This window comes from Felis catus, chromosome D1 (genome assembly GCF_018350175.1).
Source record: "Felis catus isolate Fca126 chromosome D1, F.catus_Fca126_mat1.0, whole genome shotgun sequence".
Classification (NCBI taxonomy): Eukaryota; Metazoa; Chordata; class Mammalia; order Carnivora; family Felidae; genus Felis; species Felis catus.
This window is the reverse complement of record NC_058377.1, coordinates 82635771-82652469: the sequence shown is the minus strand read 5'-3', so window position 1 is coordinate 82652469 and position 16699 is coordinate 82635771. Positions and strand designations below refer to the sequence as shown.

Here is a 16699-nt window from a genome sequence, read left to right as displayed (position 1 = left end):
GTACAACATGTTAAATAATTTACTTGTATTACAAAGAAGCTTTAATAATCGGGTTATATACCCCATAGCCTTTGTCATTTTCCCTCAAAATTAGCGGTCTCCTGAAAGAAATATATGAAATAACTTTTATCATATCCATCGTACTGTTACATAGAGCTTTTTTAATGCCATGAATTTGCAAAGTGTCTTTTTAAAAATAAACTTAACATTTTTATATGGTTGAATGAGATAAAAGGAAGAATGTACAGTATTTACTGCCTATCAAAGCTATTCTAGGAGAAGTCATAAAGAGAAAGTACAGTTCTTTATATACAGAATAATTATAAAACTTCACTATGAGTGTATCATGAAAATTGTGTAGAATTTAATATTCATCATGTATCACCTAAAATTATTGGCAAAGATTTTTGTTACTAGTTACTTGAATGTTTTAAATGACTAGAAAATAGTTGTGAGTCAATCCCTTAGGGTTCTTTCTGTTTTAAAATGGTAAAATTTTTTTTAAAGGAGATCTCTAGAAACCTTTGATGCTATTACCTTTTCTTCCATCCTAAACAATAGACCCCCACCAACTAAAATAAGTCTGAAACACAAAATTACAAAACTGACCAATATTTAACTATGTCCTTGAATAAAATGTTATTAAAAAACCTGAGAAATTATCTTTGAGTATAACCTAAAGATAACTTATCAATTCATTTACTGGCATTAGCGTGTTGTAATATAATACAATGGAACTGCAATGTCCGTACATACTTCCTATGAAATATTTATCAGTTTGACAAAACTGCAGTAAAGTCGATGTATTGTGGTTTATAGCCATTCCCAATAGAGTTTCATTAAGAACTACTGACGTAAATTGGCAATGTTTTTACCACAGGTCCTCACAAATACATTTAAAATTCTAGCTGAGGAACATTTATTTTTAAATGCATATACTTTGTTACAGTTGTATTTTAAAGGCTTCACAGTTAATTTTTCTTTGAGAGTTTTACCTGTATGTGACTATTTATACTGTTACTGTAGCTCAGACCTACCTGATCTGAGATTTTAAAACATAAATATATACTTATAAAACTAGAATATTGCTGTGACCAATGTTCTGGTGACCCTGGAGGATGCAGATTTGCAGGTTCCTTTTAGGCCTTTTATAGTAGTTTCTCAGCTTGAGGCCTTTTATGTGTTTGGAGATGCTGTGAATCAAATTCCCCAACTTTGATTCTCTAAATCTCCATTGCCTTTGGAGGAAAGACACTGGAGTGGCTTTTCTAGGTTTGCCACATTGCAAACTTGGTTGTTTTGGGTCCTGGCAGTGTCAGCTGACTCTTAGCCAGGCTGTAGGGGGTACCTAACCTTATGGTGTGTTTTTTCTGTAACAAATTCTGAAACTAAAAACTGGCTATCTCACTTTCCCTAGGGGGCCATGGAGGCACCATATGATCATGCCACCCACTGCTTATTTCTTTGCAGTGAGCCAACATCAAAACAACACACAGTAATGTGTTGCTTCTGGGGCCTTGTTAATTGGGATAGTACAGGTCCAAATTATCATCCTCTTCCTACAAACAAAATATTTTATTTTTGCTAATAAGCAGCTGGATTACATAGAGTACATGACTTATATACCTATGACTTATATAGAGAGGCCTTATAATACCCATATCTTTTAATAACATGATCTTCCTTGAAAGAGGAAGAATACAGTAAAAATAATTTAATATTCTTTTCCAAACATTTTGTAATTTCATAGGAAACAGTCACTCTAACCTATTTGCTGTTTGTCATTTAGTCTAATTCTGTGAGTGATATATATTCTTTTGCTCATTTATTTCTTTAGGTAAACATTGTAACATCTGTCACAAAATTAGTGAGATTCTATAATGTGTTTTAATTTTTAATTTTGGTAGATTTCAAGAAATTCTGAACTGCTTGTTCCAGAATCGAGACGAAATTAGACAAGAATATCTGAAGTTGGAAATGTTACTAAAAGAAAATGAACTTAAATCATTCTATCAACAACAGTGCCATAAGCAAATTGAAATGATGTGTTCTGAAGACAAAGTAGAAAAGGTATTTATTTATAATTAAATTTTAGGCACTGTAAAGACATGGGGACTTCTAATTCTAGAAATGTGATAGGTAATGTTATTTAATCACCCATTCACTACAAATACCTGGAAATGCTGGGGGAAATGTATCAAAGATTGTTTCAAATGCATAGTTACGTGTGCAAGACAGAAAATTAAATTTCTAGGTGTCAGAGAGAAAACAGAAACCAAAAGAACAAAATCTCAGTTGGAACTGTTGCTTCTGTGAGGGTTGTTGGAATGCTTAACATAAACCTACCACACTCAGGAAATGTTAGGTATCAAAGGTGAGGCAGTGGGAGCAGTATACCCCAGATGTAGGTGATAATGTACAACTTAGACCAAACTCAGATCTTTTTCTTCCAGGAAAGAATATTTTATCACTAACATTGTTAGAATTTCCATTGCGTGGTACTTGAAAAGGCAGACCATCTTTTACTTGGTTTTATTATTTTATGCAATTGTACACTGCCCTACAACCTCCGTATACACAGCCCACTCCCGATACCCTAGCTTTGATGTACACTGCTATTTAGATAAGGGACTGAAGGGAGACCAGGGAGATAGAAATGGCAGACCCCACATAAAGCTGGGAACCTCAGAAGCCTTCACCGTTCATATTGGTGGTACACCTTGAAGAAACATCTTAATCAGCAAGACAACCACGCCTAGAGTAAGAAAAAGTCTCATGTAAAGATTTCCATTATAAATATACTTTTCAAAGAGTTGAGATTTGAATTTTTACAATCCATGTGTTTTATTTAGTAAAGCCTTAAAACGAAAAATTAACATAGAAAATGGTATCAGAGCAGCAATGATCTATGGGTAACCGTGCAGAAGCATACAAAAATAGCCTGTTGAAACAGACCCTCAACTCAAATTACTAATGAGAACTCACTGTCCAAATTACAAAACACATGGTGAAACAATCCACCATAAACAAGTCAGCAGACTTAGCAAATAATGACAGGATTCCCAAAAATTCAGACACTAGAGCAATCTGATTTAAAAACTAAAAAAACTACTGGGGTACCTGGATGGCTCAGTCGGTTAAGGCTCTGATTTTGGCTCAGGTCATGATCTCATGGTTTGTGGGTTCAAGCCCCACATCGGGCTCTGTGTTGACAGCTCAGAGCCTGGAGCCTGCTTCAGATTCTGTGTGTCCCTCTTTCTGTTCTTACCCCACTCGTGTTCTGTGTCGCTCTCTCAAAAATAAACATTAAAAAAAAGTTTTTTAATCTATAAAAATGACTGGGGCGCCTGGGTGGCTCAGTTGGTTGGGTGGCCGACTTCGGCTCAGGTCATGATCTCTAGGTCCGTGAGTTCGAGCCCTGCGACGGGCTCTGTGCTGACAGCTCAGAGTCTGGAGCCTGTTTCAGATTCTGTGTCTCCCTCTCTCTGACCCTCCCCTGTTCATGCTCTGTCTCTCCCTGTCTCAAAAATAAATAAAATGTTAAAAAAAAAAAAAAACTATAAAAATGACTAAAGTCGTCAAAGTAGGAATTAATGATAAAGGAATTAAAGGTCAAAAGAACATACATAATACAAAAAGAAAACAAATGAAATGTCCAGAAATTAAAGATTTATTCACTGAAATTTATAAGTTCATTTTATAGGCACTATGCTTTAAATACTTTGCATGCATTAACTCAATTCTCAGAAAACCCTATGGGACATGTTATTATCCTCATAATTAAGATGAGGAAACCAGAGGACAGAGAAGTCATTTTGGGCAAAGTCACACCTTTCATTGGTATCAGACCTATATGGTCTGAACTCAAACAAGTTGATTCCAGAACCTGTTACCTCTGTCCTTTTCTGTGTGTTAGATACAGCTAAAGATGAATTACTGAACTGGGAGATCTGAGGAGACTATGTCAAATAGAGGATAAAAAATAGCAAATGTAAATAAAATGTTGCATGAAGGACAGACTGAAAAGTCATGCATTCTTCTAATAATTGTTATGAAGGAGGTATATTAGTGCAAAAAGGGGAAAGGATAATATCCCATTTCAGGCTTAGAATTTTCTAGGACTAATAAGATGTCAATAAGATGTATGTTCAAGAAGAATGAGTTCTAAACAGGATAAAAAATAATGTATTCCTAGGTGTATGCCACTCCAAATCACCGAAGAGCAGAAAAGTAAACATTTTGATAATTATTCCCCCCCAGTTCTGGTGTTCACTGATGATAAGCTTAATTTATGTTTATTTTATGAAATTAGTTACATAGATAATACATGAGATGATTTGCAAATTACTTATTCAAAAGCTGTCTCTTATAGGGGCTCCTGGGTGGCTGAGTTGGTTAAGAGTCCAGTTTCGGCTCCGGTCATGATCTTGCGGTTTGTGGGTTCAAGCCTGCAACGGGCTCTGTGCTGATATCTCAGAGCTTGGAGCCTGCTTCAGAGTCCGTGTCACCTCTCTCTCTGCCCCTCCCCTGCTTGTGCTCTGTCTCTCTCTTTCAAAAATAAATAAACATTAAAATACTAAAAAAAACAAAAAAAAACCTCTTATAAATAACTTTTCAGTCCTCTTAGACCTCTACCCCAGATGTGTTTTTCCTGTCCCAGAAGTATCAACTCTATATAAAAATTTCACATGTTTTAATGTTGAAAGCCATCAAATTTTAAACAGTGCTTTAAAACACTAGTATTTCAGTTTTTTTTTCCAGCCTATGAAATTGTAAAATGTGATATGCTAAGAAACTAATCTTAAAGGATTCATTAGTATACCACTGATGCCAGCTTATCAGTAGCTGTTACACTATCAACATTAGTATTTTTACTTATGAGTATGCATTTATTGTGCCTTATCTTATCAAAAAATGTCTATTTAAAAAATCACTGTTAGATATGATTGACACCAAAAATGTGAGTACTTAGTAAGATGGAGTAGGGGAATGGGTTTGGTTTTTTTAATTTTTTTTTCTGTTTTCATCTGTATTCTTCTACTTAATTGCCTTTTTTTCAACCCACTTACCTTTTATGATTTCTTACTTTTGGTCATTTCAATCTACATGTTCCAGTTCTTATAGGTATTTTCATGAGACTAGGTAAACAATGGAGATAAAACCTCTTAAGTGTATCAGTTTGGGTTAAATTATTGAAAAACATAGGAAGGCATCTATAGAGATTGAGTTGTTTTTGTTTTGATTTTTACACACTAAAGTGTCAAACTATAGTTTTACTAAACTGCTTGCTAAGGCAAGAAATTTTATATCTGTGTTGGACCCTCTCCAAAAGTGGTTTATTATCAGAAGTGCTAAAAGAATCTCATAACATTGATTCAGGCAGAAATGGTTCCAGAGTATAGACTCTGAGATTAGAATTAAAGTGAAACTCTTGGGTAATTTTATGACCATATAAAGATAATCTGCAAATTATTTTTAGCAAAATAACGAGTTTATTTACCACATTAGCAGTCCTTTTGCACAAAGCAGTAGTAACACCTAAATTTTAGAATTATATGTTTGTTCTCACTCAAAAAGTTTTGTGGTATTCTGGGGGTTTGTTAATAAAGTGTATAAAGTTCTTTTTAAACCTTAACAGGAAGCATTTACTTTAATGTCAGGGTTTAACATGCATATTTAGAATTTATTCTCAGTTATTTGCTATTTATTTCAGAACAGTAGGTCATTATGAGTACCCTGATGGAAAATGTCCCCATAGGGAACCATCATAGAGGATACATTTGATGGACATTAGAAGTAAAAACTCAAAAGCATACTTTTTGGGGTTTTGAGTTAGGAACTTTTTGGTATTAAATTATTGGCTGCCATGAGAGCCTCAGAGCATTTCCTGCCCTGGTTTCTAAGAGTTCCTACAACATTTATAAATGTTAAAGCCAAGTAAAGATAATCTGATTTAACTGCCTTCCTCCAGGCAGGTACAATACTTTTATGTTCATTTTCAGATGAGGTGATAAAGAACCACTGAGATTAACTTGCCTAAATTTTCATACCTGCTGAATACAGCAGAAGAAAGTCAAGAAGCTACATATCCTACCTTCTGTTAAGGTAGTGGCTCTAAACTTTTCAGGTCTCAGGACCCCTTCCTATTTAAAAAAAAAAAAAATTATTTAGGACCTAAAAGAGCTTTTGTTCATATGAACTCCATCTACCAGTATTCCTATATTAAAAATTCAAATTGAGACTTATAAAAATCTATTTAGTATCAGTTAATTTTAAAACCATTAGCTCATTGCATGACAACATAACTAACACTTTAATGAAAACTAGTGAGTTATATTTTCTAAAACAAACCAAAAGAAATAGTGAAAAGAATGACACTGTTTCACATTTTTGCAAATTTCTTTAATGCCTGGCTTTCCCCAAAAGTTTCAATACATCTTTTATGAAAGATAGCAAGAAAGAAGAAGTTAGCTTTTAAAGACAGCCAAAAGGCCAGATTTGTGCCTACATAAAACATCAAAAATATTCAGAATATCCATTATGAGTCCTGAACCAATCATCAGGTAAGATCAGATATTTATAAGCACTCTGATATAAGCTTTATTTTCTATTACTTGCACCAGCCTATCTAAAAGCGTTGTGGGCAAAATCAGAGCAGAGTTATTTCTTCACATGTTTCATGTTGGAGGAAAGGCAAGGTGGGACTTGTGTCTGCTTTGATTTTGAGTAAAATCGTGGGAATTATCAGACCTTGTACGAACTTTTCATATGCAACACTTAATGGAATATATTTTAGCACACACACAAAAAAAGTTATAGTCTTCAATTTGGCCAGTGAAATTCTTAAAGCCATAAACTCTCAACATGTAATTTTATAAAAATGAGTCACAACTCAATTTCCTATTTTCCTGCTAGCAGTAGTATTGTGGAGATTTCAAAGGGGAAGTAGCTTTAAATATAAAAGTATAGTCTAAATAGATTACAATGGCAAACTTACAAGAAAATTTACTACTTTGCTAATATCACATACGTCAAATATCATAAAAATTAGTCTGGCTATTAAATACATTATTTTTCAGGCCACTTGCCGACGAGATCATAGACTTGCAATGTTGAAAACTCGTCGCTGCTACCTAGAGAAGAAAAGGGAAGAGGAATTGAAGCAATTTGATGAGAATACTAATTGGCTCCATCGTGTAAAATCCGAAATGGAGCTCTTAGGTCAAAATGGCCATATTCCAAAGGTAAGATGTGTTTATGTGTTCAGATTCACTTTGTAAGAACTGAGTTCTATAAACCCATTGTCTTTGTCATGGAGTAAATATCTTTCATAAGACAGCTATTGCTCCATCTCTCTGAGAGTTGATTCTTTTTACCATTTATATTTGAATATACCATCTGCCTTGCTAATTACCCGTTAAATTTGCCTTTTCTGTACTTTGAGAAGAGTAAGGTTACTTTTAAGTGACGTTACTCTTAAGCGATCGCTTCCTTTTATGAGGTAGCTCTTAAGTTAGAATGAAGTAATCAAACTACTTGAGGATTCATCATAGAGGTAATTTGTTTTAATGCTTGATGTTTTGTGGAAAAATAGTTTTAAATGTAGTCACCCTTACTTGCATTATGGCTAATGAAAGCTGATTTGAAAGCTGTATGTATGTGTACGAAAGTGAAGATATTCCACCTAGAATGGCAAAGGATTACAAAAAGTAGTGATGGGTAATGGTTAATGGCTGAATCAGATAAGAATTCTGTTCATCCGCATGGTTACAGAAATGTGACTTTACTGCCTTTACCAGTTAGGGCTGTATTTTGTTCCTTTCACAATAAGTCTTGGGAATATGCAGTTCATTCCCAATATAGCACCTCCAAAATGTCATCATTCTACTTTTCATTTCATAGTTGCCATGTCATCATTTCATCTTTAGCCTCAAGTTCACACTTAGGCCAAGAAGAAGAAGAGAGAAAGAAACGGGGGAGAGCAGAAGCTTTTCCAGAAACTCTTAACAGACATCTTATTGGCTAGAATTGTCACATGACTGTCCCTAGATATAAGGGAATATGGAAAGGTGACTGTTCTTGCTGGACACATTATCACCCTGAACAAAATTAGAGTTTTCTTAATAAGAAAGAAGAGGGAAATGAATATATAATAAGCGACAAGTAGATGCCTACTACAAAGAAACTAATTTTGATCCAAGTACCTAATACTTTAAAAGAACAACTTCTTTACACTCTTTTTTTTTTTTTTTTTTTTTTTTTTAAGGAGGAGTATCTACAGCCTTTACTTTGGTGGTGCTTTTCTGAAATTCACTACTATGTATTAGCAAATTGGTATCTAGTCCTAGAACTTTGAAATTTCTAAAAAAACACTAGACTGATTATCAATACAGATAAAATAAAGCTCAGTATATTCAGTAACAAACGAATCCAAGTTGTAATGGTTAATATTCAAAGGTAATTTTAAAAGATATTACCCAGTACACCATGATTAGGGAAATGAATTCTCTGGTTGTCTAGCAATAGCTATCAGGGGCCATCCCTTTAGCATTACAGCTCAGACTGGAGAGGGAGAAGATTAGAGGGAGCACTCAGTGATGACAGTCAAGGTAGTGAAAGGAGCAGTGAGCAACAAACATCAGATACCCTGTTTCCTAAAAAGAAAACCAAAGACAAGTAGAGACTGAGTAATTGTTTAGTGTGGAGATTTGTGGAGGGTCAGCCAACAACTTGATCTACACTTCAGTTATTCTAGAAGTCTTCAAAGTATCTTGCCGAAAGCATGCCACTGGATTAATTCAGTAGATTAGGTATTAAGTGTAATACAAAGCATAATTTAATAATATTTTATAATATAATTTAATTGATAAAGCACTTTGGAATATTACCTACAGAGAAAGAATGTAAATACTGGGGAAAGGTTAGACTTCAGAGTTGGAGTGGTTAGTCATTCTGTTATTCAGTAGTTGTGTTGAATACCCCCTCTAACACTGTTGTATGATTTTGGATAAGTTGTTTAATTTTGTTGTCTTAATTTCCTGTCTTCGAAATACATTTAAATGAGATGCTATATGCAGAGGCCTAGCACCACCTAACACATAGTAGATGGTTGACAAATATATAGTATCCTCAGCATCTATAACGTACATGTCAGTAGCCAAAGAAAAGTGTCAGCTGCATTACAAAATACATTTTCTATTCTTCCTCCAGAACAGTGATTCTGACCTTTTTGGGTAATAGATGCCTTTGAGAATCTGATCAAAAAGCTATACAGATCTTCTCCCAGAGATTAGGGAGGTCACATTCATATAATTTCACTTTTTTTTAAGTCATTTTTCTATTTATCAGCATTAAGAGTATCTACTTTAGAAGCAAACTAAGGGACACTTTTTTTAATGCTGTATTCATATTAAGATGAGAGGATAGACATTTACATAACAAGAGGAGTAAGCAAAAAGAGCCAGTGATTAATCAATAAACTGTACTAGAGATTATTTAGGTTTAGAAAAGGTAGCTTCTAAAATTCCACGTAGGTCTAAGGCATCTAAAGCTGTAAGGGCTCATCATAGAATGCAGCAGCCTCCGTCAGAGCACCTACCAGAGCACCACCCAAGCCAGGTGCTGAGTGACAGGTTTTCTGAGAAAACAGCTGAGAGTCCTGGGCACATAAGTGTTTCTCATTCACAGCACAAGAGCCTCTTCTCTTGGAAAGGCAGCAGGTGTTGGATGTTTAGAGTAGTTTTTGGTTTTGTTTCACTTATTTATAAGTTTTACTTATTCATTAGATACCATGTATCTCTAATATGGTCTTGTTTTCAAAATGATCATTGTCAAAATGACTTTAGGTTAGAGTTAAGATTTTTGCACTTGTTTATCTATTTATTTGTTTACTTGTTTTAAAATAGCTAATTTTGAGAAAAGACTCACATTGTAAACTTGGCTTTCCAAAGACAACAAGCTAGCCAAGGCCCATTGTTGACTAATATAATTATACATTCAAGGCTTGTCTTTTTAAGAGATAAGTAATTCAAGAAGATAAAAGAATAAAATTATTGGAGGAAATATTTAAAGAAGGGTTTTGTTTTGTTTTTTTAAGAGAAAGGATGGAATATTTGGCAAATATGTTCAGACCATCAGGATCATTGAATTTTCTAACTGGAAAAGACTATAGAGATCATCTAGTCAAGCTCTTAAATTGTAGTCAAGTAAAGTGATCTCCATAAACACTATATTTTTGGCTTAAGGTAGCACTTTTGTCCTGGCTGAAAACATCTCTAAGACAACTTGACTCATAGGCCAGTGCTCTAACCATATTATCCTGTTTCCCTAGGGAGGATTTTCTCTAAAATGCATGCTATATTTCTTGAAATCATGTAAATCATGTAAAGAAACAACCCCCAAGTTTACTCTGTCTCAGATATATTAAATGACATTATTTCCAGTCATAGTGCCTACCACTGGCATAGGAAGTTTTGAAAAAAAGAAAAAGAAAAAACAGTTTTAAGCTTTTAGATAATCTGGTCAAATGCAGGTTAGGAAGGAATATTGAAAAGTTAAAATGGATTATGGGAATTGTCTCCAGGAGGAAGTTTCCAAGCTTAGCTTCCCTGCTTATCGGATTGCTGTCTTAGCCCCTCAAATGTCCAAAAGATTTCATTTCCTTTCATCGTATTGAGTAAAATTTTCCCAGTTAAGGATTCTGAGAATGCTATTGGACTATCCCATTCACTCTTTCATATGACCACTTAGCTGACATTTTCCTACTGAGGGTATAGTAGGCTTAAGGAAAGAAGAATGACATTAGGTGATAGGTTGGAGAACACTTGTACCTAAGCACATGAAGTTTAGGAAAATGGGCAGCTACAAAAGACTTTTCATACTTTTGCTCTAGGATGAAGCTTACACCAGATTGAGTGAGTGAAGGCAAGAAATTTTTATTACATGCAGCTTCAGACACTGGATAGTAGGTCTGTAACACTAAAATAGTTTGACACACCCCCCTCCTGGTTCTGAACCTAACATTCTAGTATAGATAGTGAAACTATAAACAAACAAATAGGTAAATGAAATAATTACTGATGAAGTGCTCTGGAAGAGACTATTGGTAGTAGAGTGTCCATCTTTAAATATAATGCTCAGAGAAAGCTTCCCTGAAGAAGTGACATTTAAGTAAAAACTGGTCATATTCATGTATTTTCACAGCATTATCAACAAATTGGATAGACCAAGAAACTGCCACCAGAATAAAATTTGTTCTGAGTTCCTAACACTTAGTTTCTGAGAAACTTGAAACTTATCTTGCTTGTAAGTTATAGAACTCCTATACCAGTATGTTTATTTGTCAGATTGTTTCTAAACATTATCATTTTATATATAAAAAATTAAAATTATTAACACCAATATAAAATAAGTTTTATTAAAATTTATTTAACTTCAACATTCTTAAAGGAATCTGAAGTGTAGTTTGCATTGTTTTCCCCAGGAGCTCAGTAAAGATCTTCATTGTCACCATTTGCACCTTCAGAACAAAGACTTGAAAGCACAAATTAAACATATGATGGATCTAGCTTGTCTTCAAGAACAGCAACACAGGCAAACTGAGGCGTAAGTGCATGGATTTACCTATTCTACAAATTTTAACATTGTGGCCCTAAGGAACCTGAAACAGAAGTTGTTTTCCAGAAAATTGAGTTTTATTAGGTATAGGATACATTATTTTTTAGTGTCTGCCAGCATCAGAAAGTATGCAGAGTTAGAAAACATTGATAAAGTATAAAATAGGTAGTTCTTCTCCAACTAATATTGTTAGTACTTTATAATAAAGTTTTGAAGGCATTTTTCTATAAAACTTAATTATTAGAAGCAATTACTATTAATACCAAATCAATTTTTAAGGAGGCAGTTTTTAAGTATTCATAATTCCAGAATGATTTTTCTGTCATTAAAATGAAATTACTAAAAATGTATATTTTTTAACATCAGTTGTCCCAGTTTTTATATGATGCTATAGTAGCTCTTTCATGCTCTACTAGCTTAGTAGTAACATCTTTTGAAACATAATATTTAAAAAGTGTAAGTCTTTATTTTTGTTATATGTCAGTCACCTCTTTAGGTGTCACTTTCATGCTCTGTAGAAAAGAAATTTATTTCTCTAAGGGCTTTCCACCAGTCTACAATTCTGCAGTTCTAGTATTCTTGCATATCTAGCAATTAATTTTCCATACGTCTCATGTAAGGGAAATCATATTAGGATAGTTACTTTAAAAAGAAGAAAAAGGAGGGGTGCCTGGGTGGCTCAGTCAGTTGAGCGACCGACTTTGGCTCAGGTCATGATCTCACAGTTTGTGAGTTCAAGCCCCATGTCAGGCTCTGTGCTGACAGCTCAGAGCCTGGAGCCTGCTTCAGATTCTGTGTCTCCCTCTCTCTCTCTTTCTCTGCCCCTCCCCCACTCATGCTCTGTCTCTCTGTGTCTCAGAAATAAATAAGCATTTAAAAAAAATTTAAAAAAAAGAAGAAAAAGGAAAGGAAGAACTTTAGGGAGATATTCTTCTGTGGATAAAAGTTCAACCTAATGTCCTCATACTTTCTATATCTCTGTCTAGAACAGACAATGAAAATTCTTTTACTAGCAGTCAAACCACCTGCAAGAGTTAAAGTTATCAAAGAAACCCATTAATTTATTTTACCCATACTGTATTTATTATATAAGACATATATACATTTTAAGGTAAATTTTTGTTTCAAAATGGGCAAAAAGATTCTGACTAACTCTCCAATTTAGTAAATTGGTGAGCCAAAACATTACAAGCAGAGGTAACACAGCATAGTAGAAAGAGTATGAGTTTTAGAGTTAGTCTTGAATTCTATTTTATATTAGCAGTATAAACTTGCATAAATTATTTAACTTCACTAAGCCTTAGTTTTCTTTTATGTTAATAGATCATAATACTTTCCTTAAAAGATTTTGAAAGGATTTAAATGACATTAAAATAAAAAGGAGGTGAACTGTCTTATTCTGACCTTGTGTAGTGGAGGCAAAAAAACTGATTTAATACACATTCAAAGTGCTGAAAGAAAAAAATTTCCAACCAAGAAAACCGTAACCACCAACAAATTATCATTCAGAACTAAAGGGGAAAGAAAAAGAATTTTCCAGAGAAGCAAAAGCTAAAGGAGTCCATTACCATAAAACTGGTGTTACGAAAAACATTAAAGAGACTTCTTTAGGCTGAAAAGAAAGAATGCTAATTAGTAATAAGAATACATGAAGGTATAAATCTCACTGGTAAAAGGAAATATATAGTAAAGGTAGGGAGTTAATTACTTAAAAAGCTGGTATGAGAGTTAAAAGACAAACTCTAACTGTAATAATTAATGGATATATAAGATGAAAAGACATAAAATGTGTCATCAAAAACATAAAACTTGGATTATTAATTATATATTATATATATTATTATAGGTTCTATGTAGAATCTAAACAACAAAACAAAAAAAGTCCTAGCCAGAGCAATTAGACATTAAAAAGAAAGAATAGGAGTCCAGATTGGAAAGCAAGAACCGAAATTGTCACTATTTGCAGATGACATGATACTATATATAGAAGACTCTAATGACCACCAAAAACTGCTACAACTAATAAATGAATTTAGTAAAGTTGCGTGATACAAAACCAATATACAGAAATCTGTTGGGTTTCTGCATACTAATAACAAACTATCAGAGAAATTAAGGAAACAATCCAATTGACAATTGCATAAAAAGAATAAAATACCTAGGAATAAATTTAGCCAAGGAGGTGAAAGAACTGTACACTGAAAACTATTAAGATACTGATGAAAGAAATTGAAGAAGACAGAAATAAATTTAAGATATTCTGTGCTCATGGATTGGAAGAATTAATGTTGTTCAAATGTCCATACCATCCAAAGCAATCTATGGATTGAATACAATCTCAGTCAAAATTCCAATGGCATTTTTGACAGAAATAGAACAAAAATTCTAAAATTTGTATAGTGTTACAGAAGATACCAAATAGCCAAAGCAATCTCAAGAAAGAAGAACAAAGTATCACACTTCCTGTCTGATTTATTTCCTTCAAACTATATTACAAAGCTGTAGCAATCAAAACAGTATGGTATTGGTTTCAAAACAAGCATGTAGTATACTGTATGTTGACTTACTAGAATTTAAATTTAAAAAAAAAAGAAACTGCTCTGTGTATTAAAAAAAAAAAAAAAAAAACAAACAAAATGTAGATTACTAGAACTGAGTAGAGAGCCCAGAAAATAAACCCACAGATATAAGGTCAATTAATTTATGACAGAGGAGCCAAGAGTATACAGTAGGGCGATATGCAAAAGAATAAAACTGGACCACTGTCTTACACTATACATAAAAATTAACTCAAAATGGTTTAAAGACTTGAACATAAGACCTGAAAACATAAAACTCCTAGAAGAAAATGTAGGTAGTAAGCTCCTTACCACCACATAGGTGGTAAGAGATGATATTTTGGATTTGACACCAAAAGCAGAAGAAACAAAAGCAAAAATAAGTGAAATTACATCAGACTTAAAAACTTCTACATACCAAAGGAAACCAAAAACAAAGTGAAAAGGAAACCTTCCGAATGAGAAAAAATATTTGCAAATCATATATCTGATAAAAGGTTAATGCCCAAAATACATGCAGAACTTATACAATTCAATAACAGAGAGAGAGACAATCTGATTTAAAAATGGGCAGAAGATCTAAATAGACATTTTTCCAAAGAAGACATATAGATAGTGAACAGGTACATAAGAAGGTGCTCAGTATCACTAACCAGGATAATGCAAATCAAAACCATAATGAGATGTCACCTTATACCTATTAGAATGGCTCTTACCAGAAAAACAAGAAATAACAAGTGTTTCCAAGTATGAAGACAATAAGGAATCCTTGTGTATTATTGATGGGAATTGGTGTAGCCACAATAGAAAACAGTATGGAGGTTCTTCAAAAGTTAAAAATGGAACTACTGGGGCACCTGGATGGCTACGTTGGTTAAGTGTCCAACTCTTGAATATGGGCTTAGGTCATGATCTCACAGTCGTGATATTGAGTCCCATGGGCATGAAGTCTGCTTAAGAATCTCTGTCTCTCTGCACAGTCCTGCTCATGCTTGCACACTCTCTGCTCTCTCTCAGTCTTTCTTTAAAAAAAAAAACAATAGAACTACCATATGATCAACCAATTCCACTTCTCAGTATTTATACAAAGAAAATGAAACACTAACACAGAAAGATATATGCACCCCATGTTCATTGCAGCATTATTTATAATAGCTAAGATATGTAAACAACCTAAGTGGCTATCAGTGGATGAAAGGTTAAAGAAAAAGTGGTATATGTTTATGTGTATAATGTATCTATACACACACAATGGAATATTATTCAGTCATAGGAAAATAATGAAATCTTGCCATTGGTGACAGCATGGATGTACCTTGAAGGCATTATACTAAATGAAATAAATCAGTGAAAGAGAAATAACAAATGATCTCACTCCTATGTGGAATCTTAAAAAAAAAAAAAAAAAATTCTTCAATACAGAGAACAGATTGGTGGTTGCCAGAGGCCAGGGTTGGGGAGTAAGCAAAATAGGTGAAGTGAGTCAAAAGATACAAATTTACCATCATAAATAAATCATGAAACAAAATGTACAACATGGCGACCATAGTTAGTAAAACTGTATTGCACATCCAAAAGTTGCTCAGAGAGTAGATCTTAAAAAAGTTCTCATTGCAAGAAAAAAAACTTACATGTGGTAATGAAAATTAACTAGATTTATTGTGGTGATCATTTGCAATATAAAAAAATATTAAATCAAAAAAAATAAATGAATGAATGCATAAATACATTCAAACAAACAAATATAAGTACATATGTATGTCATGGGTCCCTAAGACCACCTCCTTGTTTGATGATTTACTACGATGGCTCACAGAACCCATCATATAGTTGTACTCATAGTTATGATTTATTATAGCAAGAGCATGCAAAACAAAATCAGCAAGAGGAAAAGGCAAATGGGGCAAAGTCCAAAGGAAACCATATGCAAGTTTTCAAGTGTCTTCTTCCACTTGGACCCACACAGGATGTGCTTAAGTCCTCCAGCAAAAAGTTGTGAATACATTTTAAATATTGTCTAAACTTTGGGATCTCATTAGACAATTAGTGCACTTGGGTTTTTACTGGGAGTTGGTTACAAAGGCACCTTCTACCTAGCCTGTACCAAAATTCCAGACTTCCCAGGAGGAAAGTAGTTGTTCAGCATAAACCATATTGCTTATACAAATAGTTTAAGTACAGTGAGCCACTCTTATCAGTTCTGAAAATGAGAACACTCTCAAAATTCAAGTATTAAGATGTCAACCAAGGGCCAACCTTGCCAGCAAGCCTTTTTTTTTTTTTTTTTTTTTAGTGTTTATTTTTGAGAGAGAGACAGAGTGGGAGCAGGGGAGGGGCAGAGAGAGATGGAGACACAGAATCCAAAGCAGGCTCCAGGCTCCAAGCTCTCAGCACAGAGCCTGATGCAGGGCTTGAACCCATGAACCACAAGATCATGACCTGAGCTGAAGTTGGACACTTAACCAACTGAGCCACCCAGGTGCCCCAACTAGCAAGACTTTTTAAGAATAGCAACCTCTGGCTGG

General features: G+C 34.0%; 1 protein-coding gene and 1 non-coding gene across 4 annotated transcripts in view; both read left to right on the top strand.

Annotated features, from left to right (window-relative positions):
- Positions 1–16699, top strand: part of KIF18A (kinesin family member 18A) — a 79753-nt gene that overhangs the window by 24643 nt on the left and 38411 nt on the right. For all 3 annotated transcript variants that reach the window (XM_011286752.4, XM_045039074.1, XR_006586463.1), the window contains exons 11-13: positions 1908–2070; positions 7080–7244; positions 11483–11604. In XM_011286752.4, coding sequence (XP_011285054.1) covers positions 1908–2070; positions 7080–7244; positions 11483–11604 — 450 coding nt within the window. The remainder of the gene's footprint in view (positions 1–1907; positions 2071–7079; positions 7245–11482; positions 11605–16699) is intronic.
- LOC111556836 lies at positions 12996–13061 on the top strand. The gene has a single exon (XR_002736552.1). It is a non-coding gene; the product is annotated as a small nucleolar RNA SNORD57 (small nucleolar RNA).